General features: G+C 46.2%; 1 protein-coding gene across 1 annotated transcript in view; it reads right to left on the bottom strand.

The window, feature by feature from the left end:
- The window catches only part of ttll7 (tubulin tyrosine ligase-like family, member 7), a gene marked incomplete at both ends in the record, with an annotated part of 108,096 nt that extends 91,343 nt beyond the window's left edge, over positions 1-16,753 (bottom strand). Inside the window, 6 exons of the mRNA XM_083647301.1 lie at positions 5,413-5,571; positions 6,153-6,220; positions 12,417-12,538; positions 15,487-15,566; positions 15,705-15,762; positions 16,729-16,753. Coding sequence (XP_083503427.1) covers positions 5,413-5,571; positions 6,153-6,220; positions 12,417-12,538; positions 15,487-15,566; positions 15,705-15,762; positions 16,729-16,753 — 512 coding nt within the window. The remainder of the gene's footprint in view (positions 1-5,412; positions 5,572-6,152; positions 6,221-12,416; positions 12,539-15,486; positions 15,567-15,704; positions 15,763-16,728) is intronic.
- Positions 16,754-18,501: the final 1,748 nt, after the last annotated feature.

Genomic DNA, 18,501 nt, shown 5'->3' with positions numbered 1-18,501 from the left:
TGGTGTCACTATTACTGTCACTATCACTATTATTGCTCTCTCTACCTTAATTCACAGAACTTCCTGGTCCAAAAGACATCATTGTGACCTCATTTGGATCTGAAAGTTCTACGAATGTACAGTGAGCTCTCGGTCCAGGCAAAATGGAGGCAAGTTCAACATTGTTTTGTTTGCATATACTACAGATTTTTTAATCATACAAAGCTGATTGAAAATCTGCAAAGTGGCCCTTTAAGTTCAATTTGCATTCATTTTGCTCAAATGTTTTAGGCTTTGCATCTTTCTGATATGGCATGTACTTCTTTATGTACCTTATGTACCTGTGGAACGAATACCCATACTGTTCTTGGCCATTAAAGTTCCTCTTTCAGAAAAAATAAGGTATTTAAACATATACAGCTGTATTCTTACTGTACATGTAGTGCATCTTCCATTTAGATGAAGATATTTAGCTCTTGTCCAATAAATTTGAGGAATATTCAATCCCTAAATAACCACCATTACAAGCAATTGTACAGAGTGCAGGGGTCAGAGTCACAATGCTCTGAAATAGTCCTGTGACCTTCCAGTGCATGCAGATCCTTGGAGAACCTTCATTGAAAACATATGTAATGTGAGCTAAGCATGCCTCCAGTCTTTTTCGAGGAGAACAAGTTGTTTGGCTCTGCAGCGCCTCGAACGTTCCAAAATGTTGTTTCTATGTTCATTACCAGGGCTTATTCTAAATAAAACAGTTGAATAAACAAATCTACACACAAAAAAACAGACAGGTACACAAACGCCGGCTTGTCCGAGGCAGCATCTGGAGAACGTTGTGATTTTGTGAAGCCAAACCATTCCGTCAGTACATCACATGCTGTTTGCGGGCTCTGCTGGCTCTGGGCAGGCTAATAGGAGCAGACGTTGTGCTCCGCTTCAACCTCTACTCCAATTCACTTGCTTTGGTCTCATGTCACTGCCACTCAGGCCTTATAGTACGCAGGCCAATGGTAGCTGGACTCAAGGACCAGTGTGTGGGTTAGTTTGTCCATGTGCGTGTGTGTGTGTGTGTGTGTGTGTGTGTGTGTGTGTGTGTGTGTGTGTGTGTGTGTGTGTGCGTGTGTGTAGGGAGGGGGTGAGGGGTGGTGTTTCCCCAAACAATCTGCCACTATGTGCAACCCCCCAACTGCCCAAGTCCGACCTCTAGCACCATCACTCAAAGTTAGGGGCAGACTTGGGCTAAATTGGTTACATGCCCGGCCTGGACGGGGCCCATTATGCACATTGGAGCAGGCACACTCGCACAGGCACAGACAATATCTGGCCGAGATGTAGAGATGTAGAGATGTAGAGATGTAGAGAGTGGATTGTTTCAAAAAGTACAGTCTGAGGCATTGAGGTATGGTGGCACCGAGCCACCGGAGGGAAAACTGCAAAACATTGTTCTGCTCTGTGGCTTCGGTAATCGGCAGCAGATCGTATCTTGGGAGGCGGTGTGTGTGTATAGTCTCTACGTTGTTAGAATTTAACCGAAGCGTTCACCTGCTCGCTCGACGCTAATGAACCACAAACGTTGGGACATTGTCGATGAGCCGCTAAGTAGGCTTCATTTGTCAATTGTCAAGGCAGGAAGAGAGCTAATCTGGAGGAGGATCAGGTATTGCCTTTCAGATCACAATGAAACAGGGTCTTAGATCAGCACTTCTTCCCTCAGAGGCAGATAACAACACAAGTGGTGCACTGTGGGTTGCTACAGCTTTATCAATCACTCACTCCCCATCACCGTTACAGCTAAGACTGCTGTGTCATAGCTAAGACTGCTGTGTCATAGCTAAGACTGCTGTGTCATAGCTAAGACTGCTGTGTCATAGCTAAGACTGCTGTGTCATAGCTAAGACTGCTGTGTCATAGCCCGGCACTTAGCTGGGCCATCTAATCAAAGCACTTGAGCGGAGAAGAACAGGCAGAAGGACGTTGATGGGAGGCTGGCCGATGATGCGAGGGGCCGTCCTAACAGGCAGGCAGCCAGCTGAATGATGAGGACATGGTTAACAGGGTGTTAGTTAGCCGAGGACGAGCAACCAGCTGAACGATGAGGACAGGGTTAACGCTGTTAGTTAGCCGAGGATGCGCTGAACGATGAGGACAGGGCTAATGCTGTTAGTTAGCCGAGGACAAGCATCCTCCTAACAGGCAGGCAGTCAACTGAACGATGAGGACAGGGATAACGCTGTTAGTTAGCCGAGGACGAGCATCCAGCTGAACGATGAGGACAGGGTTAACGCTGTTAGTTAGCCGAGGACGAGCATCCAGCTGAACGATGAGGACAGGGTTAATGCTGTTAGTTAACCGAGGACGAGCATCCAGCTGAACGATGAGGACAGGGTTAACGCTGTTAGTTAACCGAGGACGAGCATCCAGCTGAACGATGAGGACAGGGTTAACACTGAGTGCGTTTACATGCAGACAATAAACAGTTTATTAGCGGATTTCTGGAGTTACCTGATTATTCAAATGGTCATGTAAACAGCATAAACCGATAAGCTTTATCCGTTTATGGCCGTTATCGGGTTATGAATAAACCGATAAACATACCTAGGTTTTTGGCCAATAACCTGTCTTTTGAGTGCATGTATACAGCGTATCAGGTTTCTTGTGGGTTTATACATCTGCGCATGCACAAGTTGCATGTAAAAAGTTGAATTACCGCCGCCTTCTGGAGAGAAATCCGACTAATTGACTGAATCATGTAAACCCGGGTTTTTCCTATTGTCGGATTATTAAAGTGCATGTAAACGCAGAAATCAGATTATTGCCATAAACTGATTACTCACAGTTATCAGTTTATTGGTGTGCATGTAAACGCACTCACTGTTAGTTAGCCGAGGACGAGCAGCCAGCTGAACGATGAGGACAGGGTTAACGCTGTTAGTTAGCTGAGGACGAGCATCCAGCTGAACGATGAGGACAGGGTTAACGCTGTTAGTTAGCCGAGGACGAGCAGCCAGCTGAACGATGAGGACAGGGTTAACGCTGTTAGTTAGCCGAGGACGAGCATCCAGCTGAACGATGAGGACAGGGTTAACGCTGTTAGTTAGCCGAGGACGAGCAGCCAGCTGAACGATGAGGACAGGGTTAACGCTGTTAGTTAGCCGAGGACGAGCATCCAGCTGAACGATAAGGACAGGGTTAATGCTGTTAGTTAACTGAGGACGAGCATCCAGCTGAACGATGAGGACAGGGTTAATGCTGTTAGTTAGCCGAGGACGAGCATCCAGCTGAACGATGAGGACAGGGTTAATGCTGTTAGTTAGCCGAGGACGAGCATCCAGCTGAACGATGAGGACAGGGTTAACGCTGTTAGTTAGCCGAGGACGAGCAGCCAGCTGAACGATGAGGACAGGGTTAACGCTGTTAGTTAGCCGAGGACGAGCAGCCGAGGAGAAGATGACGTGATTGATGAGCCGGGGTGTCAGGTAATCACGGCCCACTCTCCCCTGCCTATTTAATTTTGCACCGGAGGGGATCTCGCCTTTTGAAGCCCTGTGAACACTTTCTTTTTGTTTCCCTTCTAACAAGCTGCGCTTCAGACACAAACAATAACTTCATTTAGTCGGCCGACGGAAGAATACATTAAGGCAAAGGGTGGGGGGATACATATAACTTAATTTCCTGCCGCGTCACGGCATGCAAAAATATAGAGAAAAATCTAATATTGCCGTGGAGCGGTCGAGCTAAACTCATCATCGTTCACTTTCTTAATGTATCGTAATAATTCAGCCTTTGCCGGCGTTTATTCCTTAATAAATAAGAGCTTAGTGAACAGTAGCATGGAGTCATACATGTAAGTAGTGCTCACATTATACCACAAAGGACACATTCAAAGAGAGGGAGAGGGAGAGGCAAAGACCATTTGTACCTCAATACCCCCACCTATTGGTGCTGAAGATGAATACAACCCAAAGTATTTCCTCATACAGCTCATACAACTCTTCAAAGGATAGTGTAAAATGGGATCTTTTTTTATATATATTTCACAATCTGACCAGTTTCCACACCCTGACGTACTCAGGAGAGCCATGTGCAATGTCCAAAGCAAAAACATCATAATTCAGTCAAATCAGAATATTCACAGTTTGGGATGCCTCTTAGTTTTATCTTATAAAAGATACATATTCACACAACCAAAAACACACTTGAATCAGAGTGTCTCAACATCAAAACCACTTGGAGTTTAGTCTCACTTATGAGGCCTGGACTTCCAAACAGGTCAAACAGAAGCTGAAAAGATTCTGTGTTTACGTTAAACTGCTTTGGGAACCAAACGGGTCAGGTTTGCCTCATAGGAAAACACAAGTCAATGCCACTAAGCTTAGATTATTGTACAGACTATTTAGTATAGTGTTCTGTTGGTGACCCCTTTCTAAACGTTATTTGAATAGTTTTAATGCAGAAAACTGACACCGATCTTGTGGTCCATGTAGATTAATAATTAAAAAAGATAAATAAAAGAATGATTTGTTAATATTATTTGAAGCTGGTCAAGGACAACTGGTCAGATTCCATTATAATGAGTTCATTCATTAGAACCCTAGTAGAGTTCAACTTGTCATTGAAGAGCCTGCGTTTATTGTATGTACACATTTTTACAGGAACATGAAATCTTAATTGCCTCATGGCTCTAATTGGCAGTGTGGGGAAAACATGGCAGAAAAACCGGGCAAAGAATTGTGACGCGAGTCGTGAGGTGACATCTCACTCCATGTGATTTCCGCTGTGATATTTGTGCTCAGGCACCAGGCTCACCTTTCGTCTGATGGAGAGACACTATTGAGAGAGCTGGTTCCCTGCAGCAGCCGGTTTGCTCCAATTCCTAGTCTGACGGGGTCTCATAACAGGATCCAATAATCACATGCAGAGACCTTCAGGGAGGGACTGTGTGTGTGTGTGTGTGTGTGTGTGTGTGTGTGTGTGTGTGTGTGTGTGTGTGTGTGTGTGTTTGTGCGCGCGCGCTTGTGTGTGTGTCCTCCACTGGCGGCGATAGCCACTGATTTATGGCGAGGGTGACCATCGAGGAGAATGGGGCCAACAATGAGATTCACTTCACCCTCTCAGCTAAAATACGCAATCTGGTGCCAGCTGTGATGCTATCTCCACAGACGCCCGTGTCAGGGTCGCGTGCCTCTTCGTACTCTGTGGTTTGCTTTGTTTTGTTTTGTTGTGCTTGTCCTCTATTTGGTCTATCGCCAATTTCCTCCTTCACTCCATCACTCCCTCCCTCTCTATCACTCACTCTCTCCTTCTTCCTGCCTCTTCTCCACCCTGCGCCTATCAGTCTCTCGGTCAGCGTGTTAGATTGCTACTAGCCCCTGACCTACCCGTGACCAATGACCTACCCGTGACCCCCTGACCTACCCGTGACCCCTAACCTACCCGTGACCCATGGCTCCGTTGGCGGGTTTGACGATGAACGTCTTCTGCTTGCGTTTCCTGCGCAGCTCTTTGACGTAGTTCTGGAACTGGGTGTACTCGGCAGGGAAGATCCAGGTTTTGGGGCTGAAGCTGTACTCCTGAGGCTGGCACTTGATCATTCTGGAGAGGAAGGAAAAACATTACGGGGGTTTGGTCTCGTACTTACAGTATACAGAAGTACAGTAGCAGCTTCTTCTTGTACTTTAGAGCAGTGACATCTTGTACTTTTGTGGCAGTATAGTGGCATTTTGTGCTTTTATGGGAAGGCTACACATTCTTGTGTACTTTTTGGAGTGCCGACTGCAACACCAAACTTTGACTTACTTTTATTTTTGCACACCCACAGCTGAATCAAAGCTGGAGGTTTTTGTGACTTTTTGTGGCGTTTTTGAAGGGAAGTCAACTTTGTGTAGGAATTAAGGCATGATAAATATGTCTTCCGGTTTCCACAGCAAATTTTGTGTTTCCACCTCTAACAGAAAAAGAAAAGAAAATCTGTGGGCCTTTTCCTTAACATACTAAATACAGTGTTTGGATGTAAATGGGTTAAGACAGATGACTGAAATTCCTTATTTTTCGGTACATATTTTGTATCCTGAGATAATAGCTTATTATGTTAATGTCTTGTCTGGTAAATGGTGAAAAAAATCTCTACAAATAAAGTGTTTAAAAAAGAGAGAGAGAGATGACTAAAAACTTACTTGGACATGTTTCTTGCCAGGCAGTCTTTGCGGCAGATTTCGCCCATGCCAGGGAAATGGTTAATTCTCTGCAGAGGGACAGGCAGACATAATAATGTTGTTAGGGCCATTACGCCAGTCAACTCCACCCCGGCCCCTCCCATTACGCCACTCAGCTCCGCCCCCGCCCCTCCCACTACGCCACTCAGCCCCACCCCCGCCCCTCCGTCAAAATGAGCACATTAAAGGCAGCAACCTGAAGTGTGCGTACAATGTTCTGACATTTATGCCCAATTACAGACTCAAAACAAAAAGGTGAGGCTGAGACCTTTCTTAACCCTTATTTAGGATACCACGTCTTTTTCTTTTTTTTGTGTATTTTAAAGGTTGGGGAGGGAGGAGGGGAGGGGGGGGGGGACGCGATCAATCTCAACTCCGAGGGGCCGAGGTAATTGGTTCTGCATCGCGGGCTCCTGCAGTGACAGTTGAATGAATTGCTTTGAATGCGCCGGAGGGGGGGTTAAGGAAAAACTCTGCGTTTTCTGTATTCTTTGACCAAATGAGCCTGAACAGGGGCGTTAATTAGGCTCGTATGAACTGAAACTTGACAGCGAACTTCCAGCGTAAATCACTAAAAGAAAAGCGGGAGACAAAATGAAAAGAGAGAGAGAGAGAAAGGGGAGAAAAAGAGGAGAAAGCGGAGTGCAAAAGGAATCTGTGATTATTATCCAAACGAGACTGACATAATTAGGGATTCGGAAGAGATCGCACAATTATGCCGATGCCGAGAGCCGGCGTGGCGTGCGAGAGGAAATCAAAACCAATTGTTGAGGGACTTCTTCTTCAGAGAAATAATCTCATGAAATGCCACGGCGGAGCGAGGGAGTGAGTGAAACCAATCGACGGCAAATCAGCAGCTCTCTGTGAAACATTAGCCGCGATGCTACGCGCTTTGAGCCTTCAGAGTATTTGTAATGTCCAATCTATTTAGCTGAACCCCTGCCGCCCCGCTCTCCTCAGAAGCCCTCCTCTCTCTGACTAGCCGGCCATTTAATCGATCATTAGTGTCCAGTCTAATCAAATAGGCACGGCGGAAGATGGATGGCGAACACATGGAGCTGGAGGGGGAACAGCCAAGTTCACTCAGCGGGACAGCGAGGTCAAGCAGAGGTCAGGCAGAGGTCAGGCCACTCTCAGACTAGTACACAGGCCTCAGACAAACCCTTGTTGTTTAGCTGCCTCACATCAACAGCACTAGTCTTTGAACACCCCCACCTCATCCCCTCCTGCTCTCAACTTGTCAGACTAGCTGTCAGTCTTCCCATCTGTCTCTACAGAAGTTCTGTCGTTCCCTCTCCCCCCTCAACTCTCGCCCCCGAACCTCCCTCTCTGTCTGTCTTGCTCGATCTGTCTGCCTCTCTCTTTTTTTCTGAGGGAGGTGGGGTGGGGGAGGTGGGGTGAGGGTGAGGGAGGTGGGGGTGAGGGAGGTGGGGTGAGGGTGAGGGAGGTGGGGTGAGGGTGAGGGAGGTGAGAGTGAGGGAGGGAGGTGGGGTGAGGGTGAGGGAGGTGGGGTGGGGTGAGGGAGGTGGGTTGAGGGAATTTGGGTGAGGGAGGTGGGGGTGAGGGAGGTGGGGGTGAGGGAGGTGGGTTGAGGGAATTGGGGTGAGGGAGGTGGGGTGGGGTGAGGGAGGTGGGGTGAGGGTGAGGGAGGTGGGGTGAGGGAGGTGGGGTGGGGTGAGGGAGGTGGGGGTGAGGGAGGTGGGGTGGGGTGAGGGAGGTGGGGTGAGGGAGGTGGGGTGGGGTGAGGGAGGTGGGGTGGGGTGAGGGAGGTGGGGGTGAGGGAGGTGGGGTGGGGTGAGGGAGGTGGGGTGAGGGAGGTGGGGTGGGGTGAGGGAATTGGGGTGAGGGAGGTGAGGTGGAGGAGGTGGGGTGACAAAGAACAACAACTCGGCTACAACATGCAGGGCACTTGCGGCGTTCCAAAAAAGTTTAGATATTTTTTATCTCAGTGCGTGCACGACGCGTCAGCATCGAGCTCGCCGCGTGTGCATGTGTCTGCCGCGCGACCCACGCCCGCATTAACATGAATTGATTTGAGTGCGCAAAGGTTGCACCATGTGTACCAGCCCTTACAGTGTACATGTACATGTACACCAGCCCTTACAGTGTACATGTACATGTACACCAGCCCTTACAGTATACATGTACATGTACACCAGCCCTTACAGTATACATGCGGTTTTGCACATTGCTTATAATGCACTTCTACACACACCACAAACATTTTCTGTGCATATGGATGGCCATCTGTGGAGTGTGATACAATGCATATTTGCACATAATTTTTTATGCTGTAAATGCACAGTACCATATCCCTGTCATTGATGCTTTTCATAATGGTTCTACCATTTCATGCTGTACACATTGATATTTTTCATATTGTTATATGTTTACATTATATTCATACAAACTTATATTTCTCTCTAGGACGTTTTTCCTATTTAGTAAATCATATTTAAGTGGGAAATTAGTAACAACTGAAAGCAAATCCATACATATAAGTAACTCTTTACCATACTTTGAGTCAGCTGCATGCTTATACAACTCCAATCATATTCTAATGTTTCTTTGCTGTATATATTACTTTTGCTGCCTGTCAGAGGAACAAATGTGCCCACGGGAACAATTAAAATGTGATCTTGAACTTAAAAACTTGCATCTTGTTGTTCTTCTTGTTTTACTTGAACTGTTTAGATATTCAGTTATGATTTCATGCCCATTGTACCCTTAAACCCAATCAAATAGTAGTTTATAATTTTCGAGCAGTTTCCGAGCATCAAAAAATAAGTAATGTTTTATGAAAACTTTCTTTATGCAAGTGCGTGTTTTTGTTTGACAACAGCACTATGCTCAGGCTGAATGAGCTGAATGTGTGGTGGAGAGATCCTGTATGTATAGTATACTGTAGAATGTATGCCTTGTACTGTCCCTCTGCGCTGTATGAGGGCCTGTTTGTCAGCATGTTGTGTGTTACTACTGTAGATACTGTATGTCATCAATGTGTCTCTGTTTCAAGGACACAAACTGTGTACATTTATTGTACTTGTCAAGTAAAGTGACCGTGATTCCGGTGACAGGGATAAATTGATTTTAATTTAATTTATTTTTCAAGGGATGCATTCCATCTATCTATATATCATCATCATCAGTAAATGGGAGCTGGGGCTGGGGCTTTGTTTCTCTGTTTCTCTGTCCCACTGTGATTGTCCCACTGTGATGTCATAAATCCCACTGCGACATCATCCGTGATGTCATAAATCCCACTGTGACATCATCAGTGATGTCATAAATCTGACATCATCAGTGATGCAGGTCTCATTGGCCACACAGCAGCCGAGTTGCGGGCAAGGCTACAACAAGGCCAGCTCGACGAGCTGCAGGGCGGGCGAACCTAGGAATCGAGCGCGCGAGATGCCTAGTATAACTAAAGTGAATAAACACTACAGTTATGATTCAGATTTTCATCACAATTCACCGCACGCAATTAGAAGCTTTGGCGAAGGGTTCACATCACAGTTTCAAGAGGTCTAATAGGATTTTCTCATTGCAAAGGCCGACAATACTTAGCTAGGAATGCTTAAAGTTTGAGCTTTAATAAGTTCAGGGAATCTGCAGGACATCTTGTGGTGTTTATCCAGCCCTAAGCCAAGGAGTATTTGAAGGAAGGGATTTGGCTTTATTCATTTAGAGAAGATTCCATAAGCACAGGGGGTTAAAGCAGCTATTGTGTCGCTTTCATCAGTCAAATCCGTTTCTGCTGGGGCACTGCGCCGCCCGCTTCACCTCACAGGCATCACTTTCACCTTTTCTCTAAAGGAAACAGTGGGGACAATCCCTACCTAGTGATACTGTTACTGTACACCAGGGATGATACTGTTACTGTACACCAGGGATGATACTGTTACTGTACACCAGGGATGATACTGTTACTGTACACCAGGGATGATACTGTTACTGTACACCAGGGATGGGCAACTGGCGGCCTCTGGAGCCAAAAAAACTTTTTTAGGATGGTTAGGGGGGAAAACACAGAAAGCATGTCACATACCTGCCGGCTGCCAACACTCCAAATTTATGCGGTACTCTCCCTATTTTTAACACTTTCTCCCTCTGTGCTCCCATTAAACTCCTGATACAAATCAAATGGCTGTAGTGGGCTTAGTTTTAAAGCCAGAGCATCATGCCATGCTAGCTTGTCAGGAGGGGGGCTAAATAACGCTAGAAAGTTAGGCTAAATTTTGGTGCAGGAAAAACTGGCATGGCCATTTTAGCCTTTCTGATGCTATTGCATAGTTAAATCAGCAAATTTTATTTCATGGGGGGGTGATTTTCTTTTGTATCTGCAGTGGAAGTGGTCGCTTGGAAATTTGGTACATAGTGGTACTTGGTCTAAAAGGTTTTGGAACCCCTGGGGTAGCCCAACCCTTAATAAATGCATTTGAACATAAACTTTGATTCCCAGCATATATTTTGTTCAAATTAGTAGCTATAATTGGGTAATTGAGTGATAGGGCTACAGTAGCCTATCCTACTGGTGGAAGTGCACGGTCACAATCTGGCCCTCTGGTAATGGGGGGCATCGTTGGCCTCTCTCTATCATCAAAGTTGCCCCTCCCTGCTGCCCACTGTTGCAGGCAGGATATTTGTTTATCCACGGAAAGTCAGCTGAGCACATATGTTCAATTTCAGCAACATTCCTCAGTGCTTCACGTTTACATAGTTACACACGTTCACACCTGGGAGCTGCCAAGTACACGTCTTCTACTGTTGGCCGCTGAGCAGCTCTACAGGAGCACTGGGGTTAAGCTGCAGGTTTTCACAGTCAGACCGGGTATTGGATCTGTCGACCTGGCGGCCACAAGCTGTCTTCTCTAACCTCTAGGTCAGTGGTTCTCAAATGGGGGTCCGCGGACCCCCAGGGGTCCGTGGCACTTTGCCAGGGGGTCCGCGAAAAGTTTTCAGGTAAAAAAAAAAAAAAAAATTTAAAAAGTTTTTTTTTTTTTTTTATAAAAAAAAAAAAATGCTAGATGTTACTTATTCCTTCTCAAACTACTTCCTACATGGTGCTAGTCTATCAAAATATCTTGGCTGTCATTGATTGTGTTGCATAGTGGTTTTCTGTACTGTTGACAAATTGTGATATTGTAAGTCGCTTTGGACAAAACAAAAGCGTCTGCTAAATGACGTAATGTAAATGTAATGTAAAAAAAAAATGTATATATATTTTTTTGCAAAATAGTTCAACGAAAATAGTTTATGCTTTAAATCTAAAATGGTTCATGGATTACATTCTAATAACAAACCTATCAAATTAAAAGTCGAGCATGTTACCGTGGAAACAATTAAGCTTAGCCCAAAATCACAAATCAGAATGAGGGGGTCCCCGGTATATTTTCTATCTTGTAAGGGGTCCTTGGCTGAAAAACATTTGAGAACCTCTGCTCTAGGTTACCGCATCCCCAGCAAGGTGTGCTGACGTAAGAGGGAAGCCTCTAACCTCTAGGTTACCACGTCCCCCCAGCAAGGTGTGCTGACGTGAGAGGGAAGCCTCTAACCTCTAGGTTACCGCGTCCCTAGCAAGGTGTGCTGACGTGAGAGGGAAGCCTCTAACCTCTAGGTTACCGCGTCCCTAGCAAGGTGTGCTGACGTGAGAGGGAAGCCTCTAACCTCTAGGTTACCACGTCCCCAGCAAGGTGTGCTGACGTGAGAGGGAAGCCTCTAACCTCTAGGTTACCATGTCCCCAGCAAGGTGTGCTGACGTGAGAGGGAAGCCTCTAACCTCTAGGTTACCACGTCCACAGCAAGGTGTGCTGACGTGAGAGGGAAGCCTCTAACCTCTAGGTTACCGCGTCCCCAGCAAGGTGTGCTGACGTGAGAGGGAAGCCTCTAACCTCTAGGTTACCATGTCCCCAGCAAGGTGTGCTGACGTGAGAGGGAAGCCTCTAACCTCTAGGTTACCACGTCCACAGCAAGGTGTGCTGACGTGAGAGGGAAGCCTCTAACCTCTAGGTTACCATGTCCCCAGCAAGGTGTGCTGACGTGAGAGGGAAGCCTCTAACCTCTAGGTTACCACGTCCACAGCAAGGTGTGCTGACGTGAGAGGGAAGCCTCTAACCTCTAGGTTACCGTGTCCCCAGCAAGGTTTGCTGACGTGAGACTCTAACCTCTAGGTTAGCGCGTCCCCAGGAAGGTGTGCTGACGTGACAGGGAAGCTGTGCTGTGTACCTGGTAGTTCCTGAGCTCAGCTATTTTTTCGTGCTGCACGGCCGAGTCGTTCCAGATGAGGTTGGCAGTCTCGTCTTCATCACGGGTCTTGATAAACTCCGTCTCTCTGATGGCTATACGAACTGGGGGGGGAGACAATAACCACTCACATTAGATTGTATTTTATTGATAGAATAACCCGTTGATTTGAGTGACTTCATACACTGAATTTAGAAAAAAATAAAAAAGGGGCAGTGTTGTAGTACTACTCGAGTAATTTTCAGGACTTGTGACTCGACTTGGACTTGAGGACTGATGACTCTGAGTTGGACTCCAGCATTCATGCGATAAGGACTCCAACTTGGTAATTGATGAAGATTGTTTTTCTGTTTTTGTTTTTCGAATAGGCCCTAATAATTTGGCATAAGATATTGATAGATATATTAATATCGTGACATTATTCAATTTCGTGCATGTTCAGTAACTCCAGACTCGGACTTGGACTAGGACACTGCCAAGTGGACTGCGTAGCCATATTCATGATGAGGAATCAACTGATTGTTGTGAAAGCAAAATGAAAACAAGATCTGACTTGGACCCACTTTCCACATCAATGTTCCCACTTTCCACATCAATGTATCATGGACCCACTTTCCACATCAATGTTCCCACTTTCCACATCAATGTTCCCACTTTCCACATCAATGTTCCCACTTTCCACATCAATGTTCCCACTTTCCACATCAATGTTCCCACTTTCCACATCAATGTTCCCACTTTCCACATCAATGTATCATGGACCCACTTTCCACATCAATGTTTCACTCAAACATTTTTCCAGAGTGAAACTCTGCATACATTAAGAGCCAGATGATCAAAAATCTCACAGCGATATTTACCATTCGTGGAATGGGCTGCAGAGCAGCCAGTCGTAGTGCCGTAGTTCTTCAAAAAGATAAATGAATGGTCTGTAATGCATTCAAATCCCACTGGAAAGCCCAAAGTATGAGAGATAGGTGGCAAGCGCATTTGGACATTAATCCAACGACTATTCATTATTCAGTGACTAATGAAAAATTCATATGCCCTAACGAAACAAGGTATTAATTAATTTCTTGGAAGCCTTCACAAACCTGGAGACGGCTTGCCTAATGTTGCGTGATGGCACTTGAATGGGAAAAAGATGTTTCCGCTGCGACTTCATCCATCTGTTGACGTCAGCGGAGACTAATAGCGTTTTGCTAACTGAAACAGCGAGGGTTTACATCGCAGTAGGCCTATGCTTACATTAGCAGCATGGTCTTAGTCAGGGCTTTAGAGTACACGGCTGCAATCACTCCTGTCTTACACGTCTCACTAAATAGACTTCCTATGGGCCAGAGTTTCCATCCCCTTCTCAGCGGGTGTAAAGCAAATCTTCAACAGCATATTCCCTGACCTTTAACCTTTATCTGTAATACTATAAATCCTGAAAAGGAAAAAAAGACAGGTGCAAAAAAAAGACTAACAACTGAATGTACAGCCCATCTGGCCCTTAGTGTTAATCTTTCCTCAAAACAGCCCCGAGCTGCCCTGAAAATGGCCGCTGTGAGGGTCTCGTCACAGCGAGCGAACCGGCTCACAGCTAGACTCCCATCTACCTCCACGATCCAGACAGCCCTCAACGTCTACACGCTGCTGCTGACGCCATGTTTTCATAGGTTGTAGTTCACCCCTGAGAGCGCTCCCGCCACACAATATACTGAATATCTGAGGAGTGCTTACGTAGTTCTTTTAGCCCAAAAACCCCCTCACTGCCAAGTTAAATCACCTCAATAAAGATTTATTTATCTCCTCGCAAATGGCTCAACTGTCTCCGCGTGTACAACGGTTTGACTGGACTGCAGCTCGAGCCTCTATGAGGTCTCATTGAGGACATTACAGAGCAGTTCATATGATACACCACAGCAAATTAGATTTGATTTGAGAGGATATTGTGGATGGATTTGCAGTGGTTTGAGGGACTGACGGGGCCTTGTTGAGAAGCGTTTCTCACTTTATGGAAAAAGCAGCTACGAGGAACTTTTAACTGGTTATGAAACAAAATGTAATAGTGATGCCTTACCTACATCAGCAAATTAGACCATCAGCGAGGAGATTGGCGATTGCTATATTGTTTTTCTAAATGCCTGTGTGTGTGCGGGTGGTGGAGTCAGTGGGACTTCCTGTGTTCACGTCCGTGTGATAATCGTCATTTTTGTTCCTGGCAGCGAATGAACCAATAACATCAATCTTATGCAGTAAATAAAACAGCGGGGGAGGCTCGATGTTCAGGCATGCTCTGAGAAGAGAGACTCGGTTTTCAGGAAATGCAATCTTCGTTCCGGGAGAACACTACTGCTTTTGTCCACAGGGTTTGCTAAAGTCAACACAAAATGAAAGTTCCTCATAGCTGCTTTAATATACAATGTTGGTCTTTCCCTATTACGATTTTTTTTTAATGAAGAACGCCAAAGCATAAATTCAGAGGCGGAAAATACAGAGGCTTTGGAATAAATACAATGGGGTTGCATCTGACCTGGAGTGATGTGAGAAGTGTTTTCTGACAGTGTACAATAAGAAAAGGCATTAATCATTTACAGTATGCTTATGATATTACTGATCTGAGTACTGTCTTGCTAAAGGAAAATATGCATGAATAAATGAAATAAAATGACTATGACTGCTGACACTACAGTACAACCACTTCAACTACTGACACAATGTTTCATTCTAGACTTGTGTGCACTTACTAGCGTTATGCCAAGAGACGACTTTCTTGTGGTTACTATGATAAGACACATTAATGAAAGGATTTCATCACTGGCCACAAAGGAAGCCTCTTGCCATCCTACACTAGCTTCTCAGCTGAGTCTAACCCTACGATGAAAAGATTTCTCCTCTTTGCAGGCGGACTTATCTCGTACAGTAGCGTTTTCCTTAGCTCCTTTTCAAGCCTGCTTTTAATTTGTGTCTCACATCTTTATTGTTCGTGCTGTTTTATTGTCTGAAAGGTTCTTGTTGCTCTGATCTGAAAAGTTGATTAGCATTAGATTTGTGACGGCTGCCATACCAATCTCGTATTTGGTGCCGGCCACGTTGGCGGTGATGGTGCCTTTCTTCTTCTTGGTGCGCACCTTCCTCTTCCCGCTGCTGTGGTAGGAGGAGCCTGTAGACAGCACGTTCAGGGGGGACGCTCTGCTGTGGTAGGAGGAGCCTGTAGACAGCACGTTCAGGGGGGACGCTCTGCTGTGGTAGGAGGAGCCTGTAGACGGCACATTTAGGGGGGACGCTCTGCTGTGGTAGGAGCCTGTAGACGGCACGTTCACGGGGGACGCTCCTTGATCCTCTGGAGGGGATGACAGCATGCAAGCAGTCTAGATACAGTCACACAGCTCCGGGCTCGGGGGGGTTACAGCTCTTCTAATGCCTTTCTCTGATTTCAGCAGGGGAGTTAGTGCCTTTTGCGTTTGTGGCTAGAGTGTCAATGAATTAGGAGTCTAGTTTCTTGTGTAGCTGCTCTCATGATTTTTTCATCATTATCTGTGTGTGTGTGTATATGTGTGTGTGTGTGTGTGTGTGTGTGTGTGTGTGTGTGTGTGTGTGCGTGCGTGCGTGCGTGCGTGCGTGTGTGTGTGTGTGTGTGTGTGTGTGCGCACACACGTGCGTGCATGTGCGTGCGTGTGCAAGTGTGTGTGTACTGCATCATAGACTGTAAAAAGAAACATGTTTCATATGCATGTACATGTGGGCATGTACTAGAGTTTGGCAATATATATCGATATCGTGATATGAGACTAGATATCGTCTTATATTTTAGTTATGGTGATATGGCCTAAGTCTTATCTTTTCCTGGTTTTAAAGGTTGCATTACAGACAGTGATGTCATTTTCTGAACTTACCTGACTGTTCTAGCTGTTCTATTATTTACATTTCACTTAGTCATTATATCCACATGACATTACTGATGATTATTTATCAAAAATCTCATTGTGTAAATATTTCGTGAAAGCACCAACAATCGGGGAAGGAAACCCTGTCGTTGCATCTTATTTTAATCACAGTCTTGTTTTAATACAATTTTAATAAAATGGCTTGTGACATCTCACATGTGGCTTTGACGTACAACTGAACATTTAGCCCACTTCATAGAAAATACAGAGATATTGTGTATCGCCATTCAGCCTAAAAATACAGAGACATGATGTTTGGTCCATATCGCCCAGCCCTACCATGCACATCTGCGAGCCCGCCAACCATGTAGCAGTGTGACCCGTGTGTGAGTCCCGGGAGAGTGGGACGCCTCCTAACTCACCTCCATCGTTGGGGGGGGAGGGCATCTCCGGGGCCGGGGGGGATGGAGGGGTCGAGCCCAGCTCTCTGCCAGGCTTGGCGGGCGGGCCCTTGCAGCAGCACCCCTCCGGAGGCTCTCTCTCACAATAGTTAGTCTTCCCTGTCCGGGCTGTGTGGACGATGCGGTTCCGGACGCCGGCCCCAATGGATCATCTGAGCCGAGTGGGCTGGGGGGTGGGGGACACGGGGGGTGAAGGGGGGAAGCGAGAGGGCTTCTCGAGGGTCCACACGGCCCCGGCTTATTTACAGCCCCCAGAGGAGAGAGGGAGGGAGGGATGGACAGAGGGATGGATGGGGATGCCTGTGGAGGAGGAGAAAAAGAGAGAAAAAGAGAGAGAGAGAGATTTATTTATTTATTTATATATTTTTTATTATTATTATTATTATTTATTTATTTTTTGCAGCTGCAGAGTAGTAGTAGGAGGCTGATTGCGGTGGATTGCAGTGCATATTGCATACTCTAGTGTGGATCAGTGTGCGTTTTCCCTCACCGGAGTGGATAGATATGTGTTTGATGTAAAGCAGCAGCAGCAGCAGCAGCAGCAGCAGCAGCAGCATCGGCGGCAGGCAGCACATGGGCCCTATCACAGGCTATATCAGTCACTCTGACACTGACCGTAACGCTTCAATAAGAACACTGCAGCGCTCAGGCTAGCAGTAACCCTAATGAAATAATCCAATGCCGTGTGATGTCCACTGGGCTAATTGGTATTCTACAGAGGCGTTGTGAAATATTAATGTGCTTGTCAAGGAAAGGGTTTGCGGCATCTCTTTGTGTCAGCTGTGTTTCCTTTCCTGGCTGGAGCTCCATCCATTCCAACAGATGGCCTTTTCACAGTGATTATGAGCAGAGTGCTTCAGGCTCTTACCAAAAGGGTGGGAAATTAGCACCACTCATCAGCCAAATGCTGCGACTGTTTGGCTGCGGTCAGTTAGTTTGTCTCCTCTTCCAGCCACTTTGGCCAGCAACCAATCATCATTGAAACGTCCCGTTAGAAGATTCTAAAAATACTGTTGGCTGAGGCGCCACAGTGCCTCAGTGGTTAGCACTCTCACCTCACAGCAAGAAGGGGCCTGGGTTTGAATCCCAGCCCTTTTCTGTGCAGGGTTTTGCGTGCTCTCTCTCTGTGTGTGTGGCTTTTCACAAAGGTGCTACAGGTTTCCTCCCATATTCCAAACACATGCAGGTCTTTGGACAATCCAATGCTTCAATTGCCCATACATGTAAGTGTGAGTGAATGTGCGTCTCTGTGTTCGTGCCGGCAACCTCTCCAAGGTGTTTCCCAGCCAGGGTTTCCCCCAGTGTAATGCAAGGCCGGGCCAAAGTTCACCCCCCTCCTAAAGTTGCCTAATTGTGCCTATGGAAGCGGTGCCATAGCTTTTTTTTAATTCTTGATTGCTTCCGTGATTCTGTTATCACAGTTAAGATATGAATTTTGCAGAGCCAACATGAAGCGGTTACGCTACATTTACAGGAGGCTGTTGCAGTGCCTCGCTTGCATTTCATAAAGAGATCAACAGTGGCCTCTAGTGGTGAGAATGTACTGAGAACAGTGAGAAGCCACTTTCACATCTACCATTGTTTACCACACGCACGCGCGCACGCACACGCACACGCACACGCACACACACACACACACACACACACACACACACACACACACACACACTCACACACACTCACAAACACACACACACACACTCCTGTACATGTACATATAGACGTCGTATACAC

Source organism: Poromitra crassiceps (genome assembly GCF_964638095.1).
Source record: "Poromitra crassiceps genome assembly, chromosome: 12".
NCBI lineage: Eukaryota > Metazoa > Chordata > Actinopteri > Beryciformes > Melamphaidae > Poromitra > Poromitra crassiceps.
The sequence above is the reverse complement of the archived record's forward strand: the minus strand, read 5'-3'. Positions and strand labels throughout refer to the sequence as shown.